This window comes from Ictalurus furcatus, chromosome 17 (assembly GCF_023375685.1).
Source record: "Ictalurus furcatus strain D&B chromosome 17, Billie_1.0, whole genome shotgun sequence".
NCBI lineage: Eukaryota > Metazoa > Chordata > Actinopteri > Siluriformes > Ictaluridae > Ictalurus > Ictalurus furcatus.
This window is the reverse complement of record NC_071271.1, coordinates 9,237,669-9,260,733: the sequence shown is the minus strand read 5'-3', so window position 1 is coordinate 9,260,733 and position 23,065 is coordinate 9,237,669. Positions and strand designations below refer to the sequence as shown.

At 38.4% G+C, this 23,065-nt stretch overlaps 1 protein-coding gene across 3 annotated transcripts; it reads right to left on the bottom strand.

The window, feature by feature from the left end:
• Positions 1-314: 314 nt before the first annotated feature.
• Positions 315-18,513, bottom strand: ttc12 (tetratricopeptide repeat domain 12). Of its 3 annotated transcripts, none has more exons than XM_053646931.1 (21): positions 18,110-18,513; positions 17,755-17,918; positions 17,475-17,505; positions 17,250-17,327; positions 17,010-17,131; positions 16,834-16,893; positions 16,131-16,202; positions 15,948-16,008; positions 12,865-13,053; positions 11,817-11,886; positions 11,318-11,406; positions 10,008-10,176; positions 8,292-8,384; positions 7,208-7,271; positions 6,989-7,123; positions 6,673-6,798; positions 6,413-6,481; positions 5,466-5,567; positions 3,577-3,676; positions 3,111-3,336; positions 315-1,008 (listed from the first exon to the last, which is right to left on the bottom strand). In XM_053646931.1, exons 1-21 carry the CDS (start codon positions 18,165-18,167, stop codon positions 939-941), a joined length of 2,148 nt encoding a protein of 715 aa, XP_053502906.1. In that variant the 5' UTR covers positions 18,168-18,513; the 3' UTR covers positions 315-938. The 3 variants fall into 3 exon arrangements, with proteins under 3 accessions (XP_053502906.1, XP_053502907.1, XP_053502908.1); XM_053646932.1 differs by having other exon boundaries at positions 6,673-6,765; XM_053646933.1 differs by lacking the exon at positions 12,865-13,053.
• Positions 18,514-23,065: the final 4,552 nt, after the last annotated feature.

The following is a 23,065-nucleotide window of genomic DNA, read 5'->3' as shown; positions in this document are numbered from 1 at the left end:
TCTTGTATGACTAATAACATCCTGAAAGCTATGTCTTCCTCTTGGCTCATTTATACTTCAATTTAATTAACCAAACATGAAAAAAAAATGCATCGGGGGAAAAATTCATCACTTCAATCAAGTGGCTTCTAAGTATTATTATTTCCCATCTGTGTCAAAGCTTACAATGATAAGTCTATGTTCACAAAATCAATTATTATTATTGAATAGATTCATTGCCTGTAAGTTTTTTCAGAGGATTATTCATGAGCTCTTCAGTTCCCAATTTGACTGAGCCTGAGGTTTGGTAAAAAAAAATTCAAAACAGCAAAGCATTTACTTTTCATAAATCAGCTTTAATGTCATTTAAAATTTAGGATCCAATACTTTACTGCACAAGAAAAAGAATTTGAATTAAAAAGTAATGCCCTGTACAGACCAAAGAACATAACACTGATGTCAGTTTTGTAAACTAGGTTCTGACCAGATTAGTGATTCCTTACAAGTATGTCTATGTGAACCTGAAATAATATCAAATTAAATATTAATTACATAACTCTAAGAACCTAGTTTAATGTCTATGCATTTCCATATACTGTGTGGATTTTTCCAATTCCTTACAATAAACATCTAACTTTATTTATTATTACAATCGATAAAGAAAAAGCTATAATTTCTCAGTTTTGGCAACAAACAAGGAAAATGCAATGAAACCAAATAAACATGCAAAGTCAGCTATTTGGGATGGGAGGAAAATGAAACTTGAATTGTCGTTGGGCTGCGTGTACTCTAGTCCACCAGTGTCAGTGCTGGGTAATTAAAATGAACACAGGGAAGAACTGAGTAATAAAGATAGTCCCGGTGCAGTGTAGGTTTCTCACTTTAAGATCAGGAAGATTGTTCTGGTTGTGGTTTTCAGGGTACGTCCATGTGGGTGTGTCCGCATGAAGTGGAAGGGCTTACGTGATCAATTTCATACAGGAGTGAAGGATCTCCAGACCATTGAGCTCCCTGAGCTTCACCATGTGCCTGAAAATAAGACCAAAGCACAGTCAGCCTAAGTGAATGGGGTTGTCTGTTATACTGTATCAGCTGCCAAAGACAACATCAACTCTGCATATATCCATTTTTTTAATATGGTGATTTCTGTATGGATATTGTCTGTCTCACTGGCCACTATCCTAAACAGGCTGCTCTCTTAGCCAGATACCAGTCTGTGTCCACCGAGAGCCGGATCCCATACTACATCTTACTGTAGTCTCAGACCCAGATTATCCCTATAACATGACCTACATGGAATTATGCATTCTGCCACCCCCATACTTCCAGTGTGTGAAAGAAGCATCATTATTTAGAACCAGTTACAGCAAGGTCTTGAAAAGTGAAATAACTGAAAACTTTAAATTTTTAAACAGGTCACTCCTGCTGAGCTGCCCCATTAGCTGTTATAAATGCAATGGCTGCAAGACAGATTTTACAGTGAATTAAAGCATGAAGCAGATGAGTGCGTTTCAAAATGCCTCCTCACGAACAACTAATCTTGATATCGCATCCGATTCGTAAAATGTCACGTTTTGTTACTGACCTTCTAAAAGAGAATTTACCCAATTACATACTGATAAGTTGCATTTAAATAGCCTATTTATTTTTCTATTTAAGTGTTTTTCTTAAATACAACTCTCACATTTACAACTGCATTTCACATCCAATCATACGTTTTTCACATGTGATTATGTGAGTACTATGTAGTCACATGTGAAAGACTTGCATGGAATTGTACAATTGAACATGTGACATCATGTAAAGACCAAATCGGGTTCCACTCCTATCAGCCAGAACAGGAATCTGAGGTTACAGTGGGCACAGGTTCAAGTTTCCTGACAGTTTCAGAAAAAGACCAGGTGAAGTTTTTCCAATCGTAAGCTGTCTGATTTTGGTGAGCCTCAACCCACTGTAGCCTCAGTCACCTGTTCTGGGCTGGCAGGAGAACCCTTGCTGTCTTCTGCAGTTCTGCTGCCATTCTCCTATGACCTCACTCATCAACAAGGTATTCCTACCCACAGAACTGCCATTCATTAGACCTTTTTTGTTTTTCACACCATTCTGTGTAAACTCTTGAGACCATTGTGAATGAAAATCCCAGATCAGCAGTTTCTGAAATATTCAAACCAGCCTGTCTGGTACCAACAAAGTCACTTAGATCTCAATTTTATCCCAATTCTGAGGTTTGATGTGAACGTTAATTTCTACTTAATACTGTGACTTGACTGACTGATTGGATAATTGTATAAATAAGCAGGTGCCTATACGTGTTCCTATTAAAGTGGCTAGTACTGTTTATCACCTTTTGAATCACAATGTTAGTTTAGTCAGTTTTTGTACACTAGGGAATTCCTTCATCAGAAAATGAGATCAAGATAGAATGAGACTTCAAGGAGTCTACTAATGTGTATTTAGAATCTTGAACTTCTCTAATCGAGAGCTCACATCTCATAAGCAAATCTTGTGGGCCTTTATGATTTTATTCCACTTATAGTCTGAGAAAGGCATTCCCATGGACTTAATATAAGACAACAATGTTTATAATGAAATAATCTCATTTTATTACTAAAGTGAGTAATTTTTTTTTTGTTTTACTTCACATAACAGAGTTCAGAAACTCTTAGGAGATGCTACCTAATTTGGAGATAGTGCTAATGCTGTCTGGAACTCCAAACTCCAAATCCTGCCGAATCCCTGTAATCCCTTCTTTGCATATATCCCCTAGAAAAGTAATATTTCTTAAGGAGTCAGTGTGTTCCAGGAAAAACTGGTGATTTTGAAATGTAAATTAGGGTTATAGCCGAAGGAGGCTGAAGTTATGAGAAAAGGAGGGAATCCAAATATTTTTACCACTCATGTCCACGTTGTGCAATATTAATAACTGCGTGACTATGGATACACAGTGAACTCTGCAGATAATGAGGGCAACAATTGCATTCGTTTATTAGAGTAGCACTGCCTTGCATTTTATTGATCACCCACAATGAAGCAGGAATGATAATCAAGAATAATGCGGGTAATAGCTGGGTCAGAAACACAGCACTAATTGGTATAATGATCAGGATGATGGAAAGGGCACTTCTAAATACCTGGGCTCGGCTCTGCACAGTTTCCCCAAAGTGATGGCGGCGTTCTGCTGCACGTCAGCTCTATTAGCTTTACCAGCCACATGGCGCAGCAGGAGCATCACGCAATCTGTGCCCAAGAGACTGGCTGCGGCTCCCTGCACCGCCAAACAGTGTCCTAGACATAGAGCAGCATTCCCTACCACCAACTCATCACTGCTGCCCAGGAGCTTCCTCATGGTCACCAGCCCTGAATAAACAAGTATGTATAATTCACACAAAGTTACTGTATGTTCACCAAACCTACTTTGCTATACTTTCTTGCTATACTGTTTTTTCATAAATTAATTACTCTACCTTTTTGTTTATAGTTTACTTAACTTCGCCTTTTACTTGAGTATTTCAGACTCAATTAGCTTTTATTTAGGCTCATTTTTGTTTAATAGTTGTACCCCACTCCAATAACATTTCTCTGGCCCTCAGTACTTACTCATGTCAAGCTTTACCAGCTCTTCACAAGCCTGCTGGCCAGAGGCAGTGCACACTGCCAGAGCTTTAATTGAGTATCTCGAGCTTGTCTGCCCTTCACCCTGATAGAATGAAAAGAAGTACTTTAAGCTTTTCAGGAAACTTCACCACATTACGCATTCATGATGGTATCCATTTGTGACACAAAGCAAAAGTAATTAATGCTGTTATTTAAAGTTGGCTCAAGATTCTGTCAGATGTAAAACTGTCAATGTCCTTGGTCTTACCCATTGTTATGAATGACTAAGGAAATTTGGACAATGTGTTACCTCATATTTATACCCCTGTGAAACAGGAAGTCAAGGTTGAACAATTTCCTGTTTCTAGTCACCCAAATATTAATGGAAATATACTTCAAATATATTTTTGTGAATTATTTTAACAAAAGATCAAAAGGTTAAACAATAAAGAAAAATTTTCACAGCCTTTTTTGCTCATATTTACCAAGGGTGCCAATATTAGTGGAGGGCTCTGAAGCTAGTTTGGCTCAGTCATTTTGCACTAGTAATCTGATGATGTGAATATTTCTAAATTACAGCTGGCAATGCTTTATTTTATACTTTATACTCGTCTTTATTTATGACCGTCATGACCAGTTTATCAACTGATTCTCAACAGTATGTTAATTGATGTTTATTTATCTTTTAACAAATGTTTAAAAATGGACCAAAAGTCCATTTGAACTGAATCTGAAACTGTGATAGGACTAAGGTTGATAGTCTAGAGATAATATACTTAGTTGTAGCATGAAACCGGATTGTCTGAGGTTTCATTTTGTTCGTTATTTACAGCAGAACACAACACTGATTTTCCAACCTTCTAGGTCAACAACTGCAGGATCCATTGTGTGTGTGACTTGTTCAATATGGGACACTGACTGGCAAAATCACTTAACCTCAGTCATAAAAACTGGTAAAATGCCAATGATCACAATGTGGACAAGTACAAGGGGGATGAATATTTATGCAAAGCACTGAAATCGCATCAATCCTCATCAGGATGCCACCAATGCCTTGTGGTTAAGATGCCACCAGGACCTTAATCTTTGGAGGCCACCAGTGCTTTGAGATTAGGATGCCACAATTGCCTTGATTTTAGGATGCCATCAGTAACTTGAGATTAAGGTGCTACCAGTGCTTTGAGAAAATGATGCTCCCAGTTATGCTCCCTTGATTTTAGGATGCCACCAGTGCTTTGAGATTGAAATGCCACCAGTGCTTTGAGATTGAAATGCCACCAGTGCTTTGAGACTATAATGCCACCTGTACCATGGGTTTAGGATGCCACCATTGCCTTGAGGTTAGGATGCCACCAGTGCTTTCAGATTAGGATTTAATCAGTGCCATGATCTTATGACACCACCAGTGCCTTGGGATTAGGATGTCATTTGTGCCTTCAACCTGCTGTTCCAAATAATCCAAGGTTCATATCAGTTGATTCTGCAGGTCAGTCAAAGCTGCATTATGCACACATTTTAGACTCTATGGACCCTACAGATGTCATCTTTGGAATGTAAGAGTGTTTAATAATATATGTTATATGCTATTTTCATACATACTAGATGTAAATAAGTCAAATGACACCAGGATGTTACTGGCAGCTACAAAACGTTAACTGTAATACAGAATGTACTGTAATTAGCAGGAGTGACATGAATCTTTTGGACATATGGCTCCACACAGGGTCAGAGTGTCAACACTGTATGTGAGATTAGTCACAACATTCTGTGCATATGGTTTTAAGCTTAATGTTGCATCTTTTGACAGATTCTTTGGTAACAGTCATGTTAAAAATTGGCATACAGTGTTTTGTTTTGTTTTTTTGACAGTGGTGAAAGTGAATACTTGATACCTTGAGAATCCTGAGCAGTTTCTTTACTACTCCTTGCTGCACAATTTCCTGAGTGAGAGCAGCTGATTTGGGGAGGACCACGCTTAGCAATCCCGCTGCTCTCTAATGCCAGTGAGAAGGGGCAAACAAAAAATTATGCGATAAACAAAGTCATTCCTGAGCAACAGCACCATCACTCTCAGACAGTTAGAGTGTTTCACAGCAGCCTAGCATCCTAGCAGGAGGACAACAGTAAGCTAGTCTGTGCTGATGTATAATCTGAGCACTGAAAGGTTGCTATTCCAGGTAAACAATCCACTCCATTATTCAACATATGGGCAAGCCAGGGTGTTGCTGTTTCACCCTAATTGCACATTGTGTAACAGATTGCGGGATATGATCTGCTAAGAAAGCAAAGCCAGGGAGACTACATGTGAAGACTGATTTACATAGATATCTGTCAGATACAGAGAAATTTGTCCCTGAGCTTATGCCTAGGGTTGCTACAGGGATCATTATGAATGCTTCCTTGCATACTGACAGAATTGACTTGAGGTTATGATGCGAAAACATCAATATATTAAGAAAACACATCTGTTCCATCAAAAAGAAACAGTTCTTAGGACAGGCAAATAACTTTATTGCAAAGAGAAGGCTGCAGAGCAAGCATTGTAAGTGCAATATGGTCATTATCAAATAAAATTGCTGCCTAACGAGACACAACTTTTTCACTTGTAGGGTATCATTTCAGACAAGTAATGAGGTGCAGAATCTAAGCAGTTAGAGTAAATATAGTAGAGTTAGGGGAGGTTTAAAAACAGAAATTGGAAAAAATGTGCAAAACAGCAGATGACCTGAAAATCAGCAGTCAGAATGATACAGCTAAGAATGAGCAGTTGAGTGGGAGCTGGGGAGTCTGCTACAGTCAAGCCTGGGGGGGAGGGGTGTTGGTTGGTACATATCCTTACCGTGATGATGCCACCATCAGGATCACTAAGCAGATCCACACATCTTTTACAGCCCACAACAGCATACTCCTGTGTGACAAACACATACCAAACTCTCAGTGGGAGTTTTTTTTGGACTTGATTACAGCAAAGTGAAGAGGGGGGGGGGGGGGTGCAAACAGTACATTCTGGATTCACAGCTCAAGACATCCCCCCCCAAACAATATTCTGGAAATACTGCAATTTATTGCATTGATCCGAAGATTCAGCCAGCCTCTTACTTGAATGATCGGAGTTTGATTAGAGGCTATGTTGATCATCAGGCCCAGGAGAGGATAGAGAGCATTTCTGTATTCACAGCTAGCACACCACCCCTGGAGTAAAAACATTATTTCATCTTGACATTGCTGAAAAAAAATTAAATGTGTGTCCTGTGAAGATGTGCAAACATCAAAAAGCATTTTGATGTTTTGCAGCTCATACAATGTAATGTGAAAATGAGCTTAAACTCAAAATCAAAATTCAAGCTGGGAAAATATTATCGTTATTCACTGATGTTCAAGGACAAACTTCATCATATTAGATGATCAAATTTACCATGGCTGAAAACAAGCTCTTCCAAAATTCTTCACGGCTTGCCAGCTTGTTAATAATGACTTCATCCACAGACATGGCCCCAATCACAGAAATTAAGCAGGGCAGCAAGTCTTGGCTGGATCCTGCAACATTTTCCTATAGATAAAATAAAACTCCAGTATACAATTAACTCAAAGAGTAATGACTAAACAAATCAGAAGGACCTCGGAGATTCATTACCAGCAAATGCTCAAAAGGAGGAGCAAAAACCTTTGTAATGCTCTCTCTGGACTGGATTCGAAACCTGCAAACAAACACACACACACACACACACACACACACACACAAAATTATGCTATATTTCTGATAACTCTACAGTGTCTCCATGGTATGCAAATTGAGCCTCAGGCTTGGAATATAAAGAGTGTATTTTCCCAATGTGACCACTGATCCAAGCAGAGCCTGTAAATCTTTGAATTACTGATGAGTGTGCCTTGCTACTGCAAGGAGAAATATGGGGCCCTGTTGCTGATAATCTTTTGAGGCTTTGCAGCAATTAATTTATCACGGATATTTACTCATTTTCTTGTAAAGTGGCTCACAAAATATTCCAATTAACTGATGTCTTGGGTCTGAGCCTCATGTAATGAAAAATGCAGTCACTCCTGGTGGTCACTGCAATCTATCATACTATCACCAACAATCTTGTAAATGTGTATGTTGGGCTTGTAGTGAAGGCCAGTCTGAATTGTAGCACAGAAAGGAAATTTACTGCACCATGTCACATACCATATCCAATGCTTGAAATTTCTAGAGGTAGCGGTTCTTATCTTAAAACTCACAGAAGCACTCAATCATGTGTCCTTGACAGCATCACACCATATGACCTAAAACTCTGGATTTGGTCCGAGTGTGGAATTTGCCTGAGACTACTAATCATGGCAAAAAACAGTTAAAACCATAAGTGTGATCAATTGTTTACTACTCTGATTAGAGGTCAAATGGATTGTGTGTGCGTGGGGGGGGGGGGGGGGAGTTCCTCTCTTTCAGAGAGAGGACTGGTGAAATACTGAGCTGTGATGGATTGCTTTGCTTCATACTGGTTCATTTGGCATTCTAACAAGGCCTTGGCTATTCATTTGAATGAATTCGAATAGGTCTTGGTTTTAAATGCTTCGGATGCATAATGGATTCCCATGTGGGTAATGTGCAGGATTTCATGAAGAAGCTGCTCCTCTCTTGCCATCAGGTTGATAGATTGCAGTGAGGTGCACAGAGGGCAAGCGGCTACGAGGGGGAAGTAAATATATCCATGGGGCATTACTTATTTTCTCCAGCCAAGTTCTCCAGAATAGCCAGGGCCATGGTTCCTGATTTGTCCTCTTTGCAAACGCAGTCCATCAAGAGCTCTACCATTCTACAGGTAAAAGCCAGAAAGAAAATAGACTCAATAAGTGACTTCATCAGACAAGTTTAATTAAAGATAAGAAATCAGATCTCAGAAGCAAAGTGCATATTTTTCAGAAAAGTGAATTACAATAGATTATTATCTGCTATACCACAGCACTGTTGAATTCTCTGAAGTGATTGGCCAGATGTCAATAAATTTTCTATAACAGCATGGCTCAGACAGTAGTGCTGGCTGTAATTCAAATCACAGGTTTATATTAATGCACTTTTTCTAATATGTTATCATTTCTATTAGAGATGCAACGATACTAAATATCTCAGCCGACACCAATAGCCGATTATTCAGAGTGAAATCATCCGATACCTATAACTGATACCAATAGTTATGCCTTTTATACCTCCTTTTAAATTAATAATAATTAATTCCACAATTCTGAAAAAAATGCAAATAAAAACTCTCCATTCAACTTGTTATTCACAGTAACTGGTCTAACTGGCTAATTGGGCCCAATTTGGACATTTTCACTTAGGGGTGTACTCACTTTTGTTGCCAGCGGTTTAGACATTAATGGCTGTGTGTTGAGTTATTTTGAGGGGACAGCAAATTTACACTGTTACACAAGCTGTACACTCACTACTTTACATTGTAGCAAAGTGTCATTTCTTCAGTGCTGTCACATCAAAAGATATAATCATATATTTACAAAAATGTGAGGGGTGTACTCACTTTTGTGAGATACTGTAAATATAAATGGTTCAAAATATGATGCATCATTCATTAACAAATGAAATATTATCACTGACAAATAGCTGTGGTATAAAAGGAATAAGACACTTCAAGATGCGTTATTGAAAACTAATAAACTTCAATGCATCAAATCACTGGATTATTTTCATATTATACAACAGTTTTTTCCAGTGCACTAATTATAACCACACTGAGATGTTTCTCTGTGTGTATCATTCCACTCATCTATGCTCGCAAAATAGAATTCCACTTCCTAGTTTGAAATGGTTACTAGAGTAGTGTTAGCGACATCATCAGCAAATATGGCAAATAATACTTGTTCAGGAATATATCTTTTGACTTAAAATACGAAAGCTCATCAGATGAAGATGAAATCCATCCATCCACCCATCCATTTTCATACCGATTATCCTAAACAGAGTCGCAGGGTCGCCTATCCCAGATCATTCAGGGCACAAGGCAGGGACACCCTGGACGAGGTGCCTCAGGGCACAATCGCAGACACAGTTACACGCTACACATCCATTCATACACTACGGACATTTTGGAAATGCTAATCAGCCTACAACGCATGTCTTTGGACTGGGTCAGGAAACCGGAGTACTCGGAGGAAACCCCCGAAGCATGTGGAGAACGTGCGCAGACAGAGCGGAGGCAGGATTCGAACCTCAAAAACCAACACAATATGGCCAAATGTTCTGTTTATTTTTGCTCTGCCAATGGAAAGAAGCCACACTCACTTGATAGCCTGCTGCTAAGTTATAGCCAATTAAGCAATTTGCTCATGCGATATTGATAATTACAGCACACCCCATTGTGTTTTATACTAGTAGGAATAATAAGAAACTGATTAATGCTCTCCAAGAACAGAAAACCTTTTACCTGAGCAGATCGAGGTTTTCAATTACCAAGCGTCTCCCGTGCTGCGTCTGACAGTACATGCAGACTAGAGTTAAACACTCCTGCTGGACTGCTAAGGAAGTTGAGGTTAACAACTGGACAATCTGTTCTTTTGTGCTGGGACAATGCAGTAACAGCTGCTGATTCTCCTCTGTAAGTGACAGCATTGCAATACAAGAGTCAGTGTTCTCAGAACATTTATATCCAGAACTACAACATTTCTGACATGACAAGTAATCTTTTAGAACTTGCTTCTTTTCTGGCTACATTATGAATGAACCAGCCTGTGACACACAATCCTCCTACACAAGCAAACAACTGAATGCACCAGCACAAGTTTATTATTCCTGTAGAGACTACCAATGAATTTTCCCCATTTGAAAAGCTAGGATAATAAACTAGAGAAATATGTCTTTAGAACTGTTATCTATCCAGGCAGCTGAAGTCTCATCATCAGTGCCTGCTCTTACGCTTCCCACTCTAATGCACTCGATATAAGCAGTGAAGATTTAAGCTCTGTGATTCTGCTTTGAACTAAATGTCAAGCTGTGGCACTTGGATGGGCTTCCCCGAGCGCACAACTGGGTGCAGTCTCCTTGAAATGAAAGAACCAAGGCTGCTAATCCATATACCAAATGACTGAGCATTTGCATGGTTACATAGCTGTAATTCAGCTGTTCTGGTTGGCCTATAGGTCAAATATACCAAATTGCCTATGCACTACACTTGAGGGCATACTCATGGTGTTGCAATGTTTTACAAAGAAACCTACATGGAACTAACACTAAACAGGAATGAAACTCAATACACGTCCAAAAACACTATTGTGGATTTCTTTTAGCGGAGATAAATCCTGATTTGTAAACTTGTATGATTTGTAGTTTGTGACAAACCAACACTTCTGAGTGCTGAAGTTAAAGATGAAGAGATGCCAATTTCACCAGAAGCAGCTTTAATGAGAATGTACAAATCAAAACATTCTGGCTGATATTCAGTATATCCACACAATTGCAAGTGCGATATTGCTTATATACAACATTTCTATAAACATCCAACCAGCCATCCCTTTTCATACCACTTATCCTACACCGGGTTGCAGGGGAGCCTGGAGCCTATCCCAGAGAATTCAGGGCCTCAGGCAGGGACTATTAATTTCTCCAAACCTCTGTGTTAAATCTGCAGTGAAAAATTAGATTTGCTCCCTCTACAACTCTATACTTTGATTATATTCTGCCTGATTTGAACAAGAGTGTCTGCCAAATGAACAAATGGAAACATAAAAAATTATTTACCATTTCCACTGCAAACCATTCTCCATAATCTGAGGACAGAAACACATAGCTCCTCGCTGTGCAGCTCCTTAGAAGTCTGTGCAAGACAGCTGGAAAGAGACAAAGATGTCTAAAAAAAGAGGGGATTTATAACACACTTATCCATGCTTAACATTTGCTGCAGATCTTGTTGAATTACAACAAAACCTAAGTGCACTTTAATTTTTAAAAAATAATTAAATCAAATAAATAAATTTAAAAAACAGAGTTCCATACATATTCATAGTAGTTTATTCATATTCACTCGTTTAGAAATTAGTCCACAACAAGTTAGCTGATGAAGAGAGCTGTCTAAGACATCTAAAGCTGTAATCATTTAAGGGCTGGTTTGCACAATTTGCTGTGAACACATACGGGAAAACCTTTGCTGCATCAAAAGACTGAAGGAATTCCTACAGGAGTTAGCAAGAAAACCTTTCAAAGCGATCAGGCTGTCAGATGTATTTTCTCTAAATCGTACCTCTTTATATTCTTATTGCCAGCGATGACACTAAAGCCATTGTTTAATCGGAATAACGTCTGCCCAGTACCTAAGAGGAGTGAAAAAATGCCGTCATTGTAATCGAAACAAATGCAGTGAAAGCCATGTATCAATGCAGAACCACCCTGGCCAGTCTCAGAAACAAAATCCCTTATAGTCAAGGGCAAAAGAGACAAAGACAGAGAGAGAAATAAACAAAAACTCATTAGGAGTCAGGGACAGTTCTCTTATCTAGCCAAAAGCAGTATACCTTCTGCAGAAAGAAAATAGCTCACAAAAGGCCTTGTTCGGGTATCTTCCCTGTTCAGAGTATGGGCTGGGATCTTTTCATTTTAAAAGCTTTCACGGCTGCGTGGTTTGTAGGAATGACTTCGGGACATGGCCTTCATTCTGCTTTCACTGATAACAAGCAGCTAAGAAAATAGTCTAGAAACACCTCTCTAGCAGTAATACACTTTATTTAATTTAGTCACTTTTTGAGCCACTTTTTTAAAACAAATTTATTAAACTTAGCCCTTTGTTGTGTGAACAAGGCAAGTTTCTAGTTTGTAATATCAAGTGACTTCTTTGGAAGCTGCATTACTGAGATCAAATCTGAGCTACCGAGCACCATAAAGCAATTGGTGCTGTTCAGATGTTGACATACTGATAGGAACAGAACATAAAGAATATACCTAGCTACCTCTTTCTGCTTCATTCCTGCTCTTAAAGGGATCAGAGGTTGCCTCTATAACCAATGGCATGGATGAACCTCATGAGAAAGTGTTAATGACGCGCAAAGGGGAATCGATGAGACATCTACACCCACACTCCTCTACTCTCTCTCTTGACCACAAAGCAGAACAAATATTGGCTTGGCTTCTGAGGGTAATGCCAAATCAGGCATAAGTACACATTCACAAATGTATAGGACTAAATAAGGACACACAAAGCTGAATGGAGATTATTTGACACAATAAGTGAGACAGAGGATGAAAAATAATCTAAAGAGGACATAGACCATAAATTCAGCATTATGTGCACTCACTGTCTTTAACAGCTTGTGTGAGAAGCTCAACGCCACTGCAGTAGTAGAGGGTGTGCTCATTGGGTCTGTCCAGCTTTGTCAGCAACTCAGGAATGGCCACAGCCCCTTCTTTTCCATCGTTCAACTCCTTGAGTGCTGTTTGTTCCTGAAGGGACTTCTTCTCTTCCAAATCCACTCGTGTCAGATAATCTATAGTGGCAGCAGAGATAGGAAAGGACTGCCATTCATATCGCGGATGCAGTATTACTGCCTGTCAGTGTTTGATTTAAAGGAATAATGTCATCGTCTCTCTGCATACGTGCGATTACCCATGACAGGAATCTCCACACTGTTCTTTTCAGTGAAAAGTAAAAAATCTATGTCTAGAATCTGTCTAAGGACAGTTGTTGAACTCTGTCAATACACCAACATTTTAATCATAAAGGTCTATGGATCAGAAGACAGGGGTCATGGAGGTTAGCATGTTTGCCTCACACTTCCGGGGTTGGGAGCTCGAAACCAGCTTCCACCCTGTGTGTGTGGAGTTTGCACGTTCTCCCCTGTTTCCTCCGGGTAACTACCCCAGTCCAAAGACATGCGTTGTACTGTAGGCATTTCCGAATTGCTCGTAATGCATGAATGTGTGTGTGATTGTCCTCTGCAATGGGTTCGCACTCCATCCAGAGTGTCCCCCGCCTTGTGCCCCGAGTTCCCAGGGATAGGCTCCAGCCTCCCCGTGACCCTGTGTAGGATAAACGCTACGGAAAATGGATGGACGGATGGATAATAATATAAATAACTGTGTATCGCATCCACTGTTTTCGCTTATCGTTTCTTGGTCCAAATTACAACAGCGGCTCACATTTCTGCAGTGCTACAACTCTGTTCTTTGGCTCAGTTTAGCAGTTCACATCTGCAAAAAAAAACATGAAAATGCTGCACACAACCCAAAATACATGGCATGTTCAGTTCTCTTCCTGCAGTTGGGTCAATTCAGGGTCAAATCACATTCGCGCTGCAATCAAACTGGGCCCAGAACACCTCGCTCAGACGGTCTCGGAGCGGTTCATTTGTGGGGAAACACACCGATTCAAAATGTTTCATATGTGAAAGCAGCTTGGACGTTTATACTTTTTCGTATGTATACAGGTTCTGTTTTTTCCTCAACACAGGGAAATACATTCAATTCTTGCACTACAGATAAAGCGATCAGGTTGGAAAACTCCGGGGTATTCCTTTAAGTATTACTGAATATTACAAAATACTATATAATATTTAATTTAAGGACATAATTATGCTAATACAATTTACATACAAAAACATCTGAGTTTGTTATACTATAAAGCTGGATTGACAAAAAATCCGTTCAAAGCAGTCTTAAACATTAAACCTAATTAATTTATTCCAGCACTCAGCTAAATTTCACAACATACTCTCTGTACTACTCTACTGATCTTCGATCAAAAGGTGCAGGCTTTTTGTTGGTACCTTGAATAGTGAAGGCTACAGCAGAGGTAAGAGCTTTTTCTTACAAAGCTCCACAGTTATGGAACAGCCTTCTAATTAGTGTTCGGGAATCAGACACAGTCTCAGTGTTTAAGTCCAGGCTGAAAACATGTTTGTTTAGTCAAGCTTTTTGTGAATCATTTTTTCTTAGGTAAAGGAGCAGATACAGAGGCTCACAGGCATTGAGTGTTGTGCTGAACTGGGATGTTTGGATGCTGTAGCCCACCTCCCCCTTTCACACATTCACCCAGGTTTGCTGATGGTGGGGTGGCAGGCTGCCTTATGTCCCAAGGCGCTCTTATGTCTGTGTTACCTTCTGGCTCTCCCTTTTAATCATGCTGTCATAGCTAGTCTTGCCGGAGTCCCTGCTGGCACTCATGCAAGGTACATTGTCCTTAAACATTACAGGACAATAACCATACCTAATAATCTCTCCCTCTCGTTCCTTCTCTCTCCTTCTCTCTTTCAGTCGAGCTACACATGATACTCCAGAGATACCAATGATCCTGACCCCTTCTGCTCTTCGGACCTGCCTGATCCATCCTGAAGCCCTACTTCTCTGGCTGGAGTTCTCATCAGTTGGATGTTACATGCTCCTGCTGAGGATGGCCCCACGTCGTGCAGCCTGGAGGTCACTGGGATTGCTGAGGATGGTACCACTTAAAAATCATAAAGATGGCTTTGGACCTCGATTCATGTGAACAGTTATGCCATGATGGCCAGGAGTACAACTGCTATTATAGCCTCAGCACTGTAAATACCACAAACAGTTTTGCGCCACGCAGACCTTGAGCCACACTGAGTAGGCACTACTAACCGATCACAGATTGCGTGAGGGAAGTGCTTTGGGACAATGTCCATTGTTCAAAGCACGATACAATTAAAACTGAATTGAACTGAATTGTATTCATAACCCATACATCTTCTCAAATTCATCTTGCCTATATTTAACACACTTCTTTCTAGACTGGCCTCAGCCAACTAACCTCTCTCAATTTTAACAAAGCTGGATTTTTTTAAAAAAATTTGGCCTTTACTAAGAATTGACAAACTCAGTATTATACTGTCAAATAAACCAAAGAGCTCCAGAGCTAATGTCGCCATCCATCTATCTTCTATACCGCTTATCCTTCTTCAGGGTCACGGGGGCAGAGCTAATTCTGTCTAATTATTTTTTAAAAGTGAATGTGACAACAACTATGACTTCTGTTAACATGGACTGTGTCTGCAGTTGTTCAGACTGATCTACAAAAAGTGCTGTACCCTAGTTGTTGCAAATTACGGTTGATCCTTTCGACTCATTTAAAATGTCAAGTGGCAATGTTCTACCAAGCATGCGTGAATATGTAAAGAGATTGAAATAGTGAAGCGATTTCAGACACATTTCCATGCAATTATTTCCAAAGCTGTGTACAGTCAAGCAAAGAAAAAAATTAATAAAAAAAGGGGAGTGGGGGGGGACCACGACAGAAAAAAGAGAGAGTGCACACACTTCATGTTGTCATGGCAGCACAACATGATGGCTTAAGTGTAGAAAACTTAAATGTCACCATATACGGTATTACACATACTGTACACCTCTTGATATTATGTCTTACCTTTCACAAGGGTTTCACGCTCTGGCGCTATATCCAATATCTTTCCATAACACAGCCTGGACTAATGAAATATGGAGATAATATAGAGGGAAGATTATTAATCAGAAAGGAGGCCAGAATGAAGAATTCCACATCGTATACATAACCTGCATGTGAGTATTCAAAGCAGCCAGCTGTTCTTACCTCAATAAAATTTTTTAGCCCTAGATGTGCTCTTCCCATGTGGACGTATGCCTTAATACACATATGGTTGCACTGTGTTAGAAAATAGAAAATAAGCATTGTTAGCTACTTGGGCATGTCAGCAGTTCATCAACTTAGTGTCTATTCATTGCATCTGTAGTGAGTTTGGTCAAGAATTTTATTTTCGAATTCTCCTGTTGCGGAAACTGAAACTAGAAACATGCTTAGAGTATAATGGAAGTCTAAGGGCACTTGTTAAAATTCATTAATACATATTTCCGATTGTCCCTCTGAGGGAATCCTTAAAGGTTCTATGTAGAACCCTGCAAGTGTGAGTCTGAGTGTTTTCCTCAGAAAGGCTTCCAGGTTATTTTATATTCATTTCTGATTCATTCGACTGCCTATTAATGACTTTTTTATTTTTATTTTTTTTGGAGTAATGCTTTAACACTAAGAACCTATTGATCTATCGTCTATTTTAAGAGCTGGTGCATTCAGAGCAATGTTACATCGCTCATAAGAACAAGGCACAACTTCAACCCAGTTTTCTAAATCTACGCAACCGTTTCGTTTATTAAACACTGCTCCTGAGCAGCCCGCAGTAGTCCCTAAACAGGATGGGATAAAAGGACGAGTAGCTGAGCTGACACTATGATGAATGAGAGGGCACCTCTGGCACACCTTTACTCACAGTTACACTTACCTTCAGGGCCCACTCACAGTCACTTATAGCCTCCTTATACTTCTCCAGCTTGATATGGGCCTGCAGGATGAGGATCCATGAGAAAGCAAACATACCATCACTGGGATTTTAATCATTTTATACACGCAATCTATTTGAACGAAATAATGCTTTACAAAAAGAATGGCCCTGAGAACCTGAGCTCTGTTTGTGTAAAGGGCCGGCATGTCACGAAGCTGTTCTAGACCTTCTGTGTACATCTTGACAGCCAATTCATAGTCTCCCAGCGCAAACGCCTTGTTTCCTTTCTCCTTTAAGGCTGCGCATTATATAAAAGAAAGGTGGTGACCGTGTATAGAAATGCAGCTGTATAACATTGGTATGATTTCAAAATAAGAAGTTCACACACACACACACACACACACACACACACAAACCGTTTGCATGCTTCTCTTTCACTTGTCTCCTCAGTCTTCTCTCCTCTACATCCTTTTCTAAAGATCTCATAAAATTCTCTAAAAAACCACAGACATTAAAACAAGTCTAGTCTTGTGCAAAATAAATAATTATTCATCCTCTGAGGGCAATATCAAGCAAGCAAGGCATGGAAACTGATTTAAAAAGCAGTTGAGACAGTCCCGTGGAGTATGCAGTAAACCTACCTGGACTTTCACTGGGTACATAAGTTGCATTCTAGAAAATAAAATGATTGTTAATATACCACTGAAAACAACTGTAAGACTCTTCATAAATAATAATAATAATAATAATAATAATAATAATAATAATAATAATAATAATAAAGAAAAAAATAATTGGACCTTCAGATTATGATACAAACTATGTTCACTTCACCAAGTGGACAAACAGACACTACTGCAGTATATAATGCTTGCATGCATGAGTAGGTAAAGATTAAAGAGTAAATATAGTGTTATTTACCACTGGTCTGCTCACACATGAGGGATTGGGATTAATAACTGTCCTGTCTATGTGACTTTTGCTCGCTTTCTCTTTTTCCATTGAGGCAACCAGGCAATCTGCCTTTTCCATAGCTTTCTCCTGAGCAGCCACATCAGCAGAGTTCAGCTCCTTCACCAGCTCACCTGTACCGAGACAGAGCCACACTCACTCACACTCAGAACAGCTCACAAAACTCACTTTTCTGCGCGCGCTTTAATAACAAAAGCGGAAATGAGTGACGTTACAGCACCTAGAGTAATTTCCCAAGCCTACAGGTTAGCATGTATACTGTCTCAAATGGATTTCAAGCTCGGTAAAAAGACATAACACGCACTTATTCGGTCCACGTTCGTCAAGAACTTTTCCAAATCCTCACTTTCACACGAGTCCATAGTTCAGTTTATCTAATTCAGCCAACAACAACACAGCCAAACTACGCGTCCTCGCGGATAGATCTGTATCCATAGCAACGACGGAAATCACGTGGTATGCTCCGTCATTGTTGTGCGGCCAAAAACGTATACTAGCGAACTAAATGGAAGAATAAGTCGCATTTCGACCGATTACTTAGTACGGTCGCGTGCAGTTTTAATTCAGAAAGTCCTGACCCATCAGAGAAAATAAGGTTATAAGGTTATAACTAGAAAATAAAGTTGAAAATAAATGTGTGTGTGTGTCCGTCATCAACCTTAATTAACTCTGTTATTGGTAATAATATAAAAATAATAATAATAATAAAATAAATAAATAAATAAAACAGAAAGGACACAATGAATAGGTTGTATTGTTACACTCTAGAACATTCTAGTGGAAAACAACCCACTGTGAGTGGTTTGACAATCCAGTGCTAGGTAAATATTGGACAGAATACATGCTGGGTTATTTTAATCCAACTGGTTGGTTAATCCCATGTATAACTATGCTGGGTTATTTATTATATCTAATTGTTTCTAATAATAATAATAATAATAATAATAATAATAATGTCATCCAATAATAACTAGCCAGATATATATGTTATGGCAAACATTTTTTTTATTATAACAAAATGTACAAATTCATTAGAATTAATTAAACCCAACAAATTACAAAAAAAAAAGTATATTATTTGATGTATAGGCAAAATATTGTCATGAAATTTTCAATTACAATAAACATATAACTTAACATACTAGCGAGGCCTCATCTTTAAATAATGTTGACATTAATGAGCGCATGGTGTAATTTATTCAAAGGGCTGTAAAATTCTGTCTGAATCAGCAGAAGCTTGCTGGGCAACACAATGTGGTCAACACTGACACTTTTGATTGCTCTGATTTGCATTAAACATCAATGCCGGAATCTAATGGCTGGACACACCTCTTTATCATCATGTAAGTGGTAAGGAGATTAGGAAATGTGAGTAAAATAAAAAAGAAAGAAATGTGCTGACACTGATCAAATAGGAAACATGAGAAAATGAAAAATAAATAGGGAGAGTAAATGAAAAAGGAGGAGAAATGTAAAGTTATATTGAAATCATTTTATTCATTGTTTGAGACTGTTTGAAAAAATTTAAGACTATTTTTCAATCATTCTGTAACTCACTCTATATTTTTTTATTATTATTATAAAGCCATTGAGTTGGAAGATGCAAGATTAGATAATTTTCCTCAACAGAACTTGATCCTGAGTAATAATACACATTTTGTCACGATTCCAAGGTGGGGAGGGATGCAAGTGCAGAATTTCTTTAATTAATATTACAACTAAACACAAAACAAGAATTATGAATCAGCAGCCATACACTAAGGCTATGAATAAACATAAACCAAAGACCATAAACACAGCAACAGGGACAATGGCAAAGAAAGACAAACATAACACAAAGAATGCAGTGCAAACTGTGGCTATATACACTAGTGCTCCTTAACAGGAACGTGATTCAGGTGCAGGTGGTCATGTGACTGTGATGCAGTGGCTGCTGGGAACTGTAGTTCAGAGTTCCTTCTCTGATTACATGACACATTTGGTAACATTAGCTTGTGGTATAGATTACATCGTCATGTTGTAAGATGAGCAGATAATATTACAAGGTGTAATATGGAGGAAGATATTATTAGTTAAAAAAGAATGCAACATAGAGATAAGTTTATCATTTGTTGCACACTTTTAACCTTCCTTGAGTGAAGTACAATTTGTGTCCATAGAGCATATTATGTACAGCATTAATACTGTGTGAAATCTAATGTTATAAAGTGTTAGGATAATGCTACCTTAACATTAATACAATAAAAAGAACATATTATGAACTTTCTAAAAGTTTGTTTCCCAATCCTTTAACTCTAAACTCACCATCCGCTTTATTAGGAACACCTATGCACCTGCTCATTCATGCAGTTATCCAATAATTCGATCAGCCCAATGCATAAAATCATGCAGATACAGATGTTTGTTCACATCAAACATTAGAATGGGGAAAAATGTGATCTCTGTGACTATAACCATGACATGGACGTTGGTACCAGATGGGCTGGTTTGAATATTTCAGAAACTGCTGATCTGGAATTTTCACATACAACAGTCTCTAGAGTTTATGCAGAATGGTGAAGGAAAAAAAAAACCCACAAAAAACAGTGAGTGAGTGACAGTTCTGTGGATGAAAACACCTTGTTAATAAGAGCTGTCAGAAGAAAACGGCCAGATTGATTTAAACTTCCAGGAAGGATATAGTAACTAATATAATTGCTATTTGCAACCATGGTGAGCAGAAAAGCGTCTCAGCAAGCACAAAACATTGTAGGAGGTGGATAGGCTACAACAGCAGATGGCCTCATTGGGTTTCACTCCTGTCAGCCAAGAACAGGAATCTGAGGTTATTATGGTCACAGGTTCACCCAAACTGGTCAGATTAGAAAAGATTACCTGGATCCAAGATTAGAAAAAAAAATGTAGTCTTCATCCAGTTTTCAACTGCCCTATTGATGTACTCGAGCATCCTTAGAAATGGTTTTGTAGCATGGAAGAAGAAATGAGAGCATGCTACCATTTTGTTTACCAAACTACTAGTATTTCAAACAAAGAGCTTTGAGAAGTGCACTAATCCATGTCTGTAGGTTTTTGTGAATCAGAGAATCATGGTCTTGTGGAGGCACAGTCAAAATCAGTACAATGATGAATGATGACAAGATTTTTGTTTTGTTCATTATGCTGTACCTTTGGGAAAACTGACTGACTGGTAAAAACGTTCTTTCAGCAAGATAATGGCCACCTAAACACACTGCAAACATCATTAAGACCGCTTTGGAGTAGAAGTCTAATGGGATTTACACAATTAAATCAGCCACCTCAGATCTCCACCATCAACAGATCAGAAGCTAGAAACACTTGGCAGGTAATAGTAACTTTATAAATTCCTCAAAAAACTCTTAAAGAATTTAGTATAGCACTACTTTAGTATAGCACTACTTTAATGAGGACATATGGGTACCTTTAGAAAATGCAAGAAATAATTATAATGATTATTTCATCAATATAGAGTTTGTATACTTTTTATATTAGTATAAATAGCTTAAAAATAGACCTGCTGTGTTCTTTTCCTCATTCACATCGCTTGCTTGAAGTCAGCATGCAGTTATAATCACTACACATTCTTCTTCATGGTCCACTGCATCATTTTTATAAGGGATGGATGGATTGATGGATGGATTGAAGGATGGATTGATGGATTGAAGGATTGATGGATGGACTGATGGATTCTGACACTATGGTTCTTTCACTGTTATATTGCTAGGCTTTTCAAATGCTTTTCAAATGCCCACATGTTGTGTTTCTTTCTTTCAATGTTCCGTGCCCTGTCAGAGAATAATGCAAGATCCAGCTTAATAAATAATTGATCTTCTTTTTCATGTGAAGATGTGGCTGATGGTACACTTGACAGACATCAAGTCAAAAGCATTTTCAATAACAGGCATGTCAAATGCTCATCACCATAAGCTCAGAGGTGCAGTATAATGTTTCCAGTGTGAAGTTGCACACAAGAGAGAGAAACTTAAAGTGCACTCACATCAGTCCGAGTGCACTACTAGGATGTCTGTTTGCTCATCTGGGATGATCTGTTTAACCCCACTATATCTAAGGGGGGAAAAAGAACACAATGTTTATTCTACAGGAAAAAGAAATCAGCAAAATTAATTTACTTACAAAAGCAAAAACACTGAAAGCAATGACTTTGAAGTCTAGAAAGTGATACAGTGGTGCTTGAAAGTTTTCAAACCCTTTAGAATTTTCTAGATTCCTGCATAAATACGACCTCAAACTTCATCAGATTTTCAAACATGTCCTAAAAGTAGACAAAGAGAACCCACTTTAAAAAATGAGACAAAAATATTATACTCGCTCATTTATTTATTGAGGAAAATGATCCAATATTATACATCTGTGAGTGGCAAAAGAATCTGAACCTTTCACATACTTTTTTGTTGTTCCTCTTACACCAGAGACGTTTGCCAACACTAACAAATTTAATTTATTAAAGAAAAGACATGTTATACATTTATCAGATTAGAGTTACAATTAATGTTATGGAACATCGACAATACAAGCTTGTTCTTGTTCTCACTTATATGTTATAGCATCTATAAACTGCTGTTCCCTCACCAGCGTCTCTTTTATTTCTCTTGAACCTAATAAGACATAAAATATAGTTTGACATGTTACTAGAACTCTTCTGTCTCAAAACTCAAAGGAATAACTTTTCCTCTTTCTACAGCACTGATACTGGAGTTTCCTGCCAAAAAAAGACAAATAATTGTCTCCTTATAGAAAACTTCAGCATATTTACAAATATACACATTTTTTATGTTTATGTGGAGCATTTGCCATAAAGATCTCTGTGTACATTGTTACTATGGAAAAAATAAGATATTAAGTGAGTGCATTCATATAAACCTGTGATTTGTCTTACAGCTGGAACTGTCAAAGCTGCTGTTATAAAAAATTAATTACTGTCTTTTGACCAATAAGCACAGCACTAGAATTATCTATCACAGTATGTCCTAATTGACAACTTTAAAGGACCTTTACCCATTTTTTCTTCAAAGCCACACCTTACTCTCATAAGGTGTACTAGCTGCTAGGTAGCTGTTAGATAATATATGCTACGAGTTTATGCAACTCTTTCCATTAAATTTACAATCTAAATGAAGACTACTGTTTTTCATTTGATTAAGACTGGCCATAGCTGCTAGAAGGCCAAAAAATATATAATTATACCAACATGTTACTTATTATATTCACTGAAATAATCCAT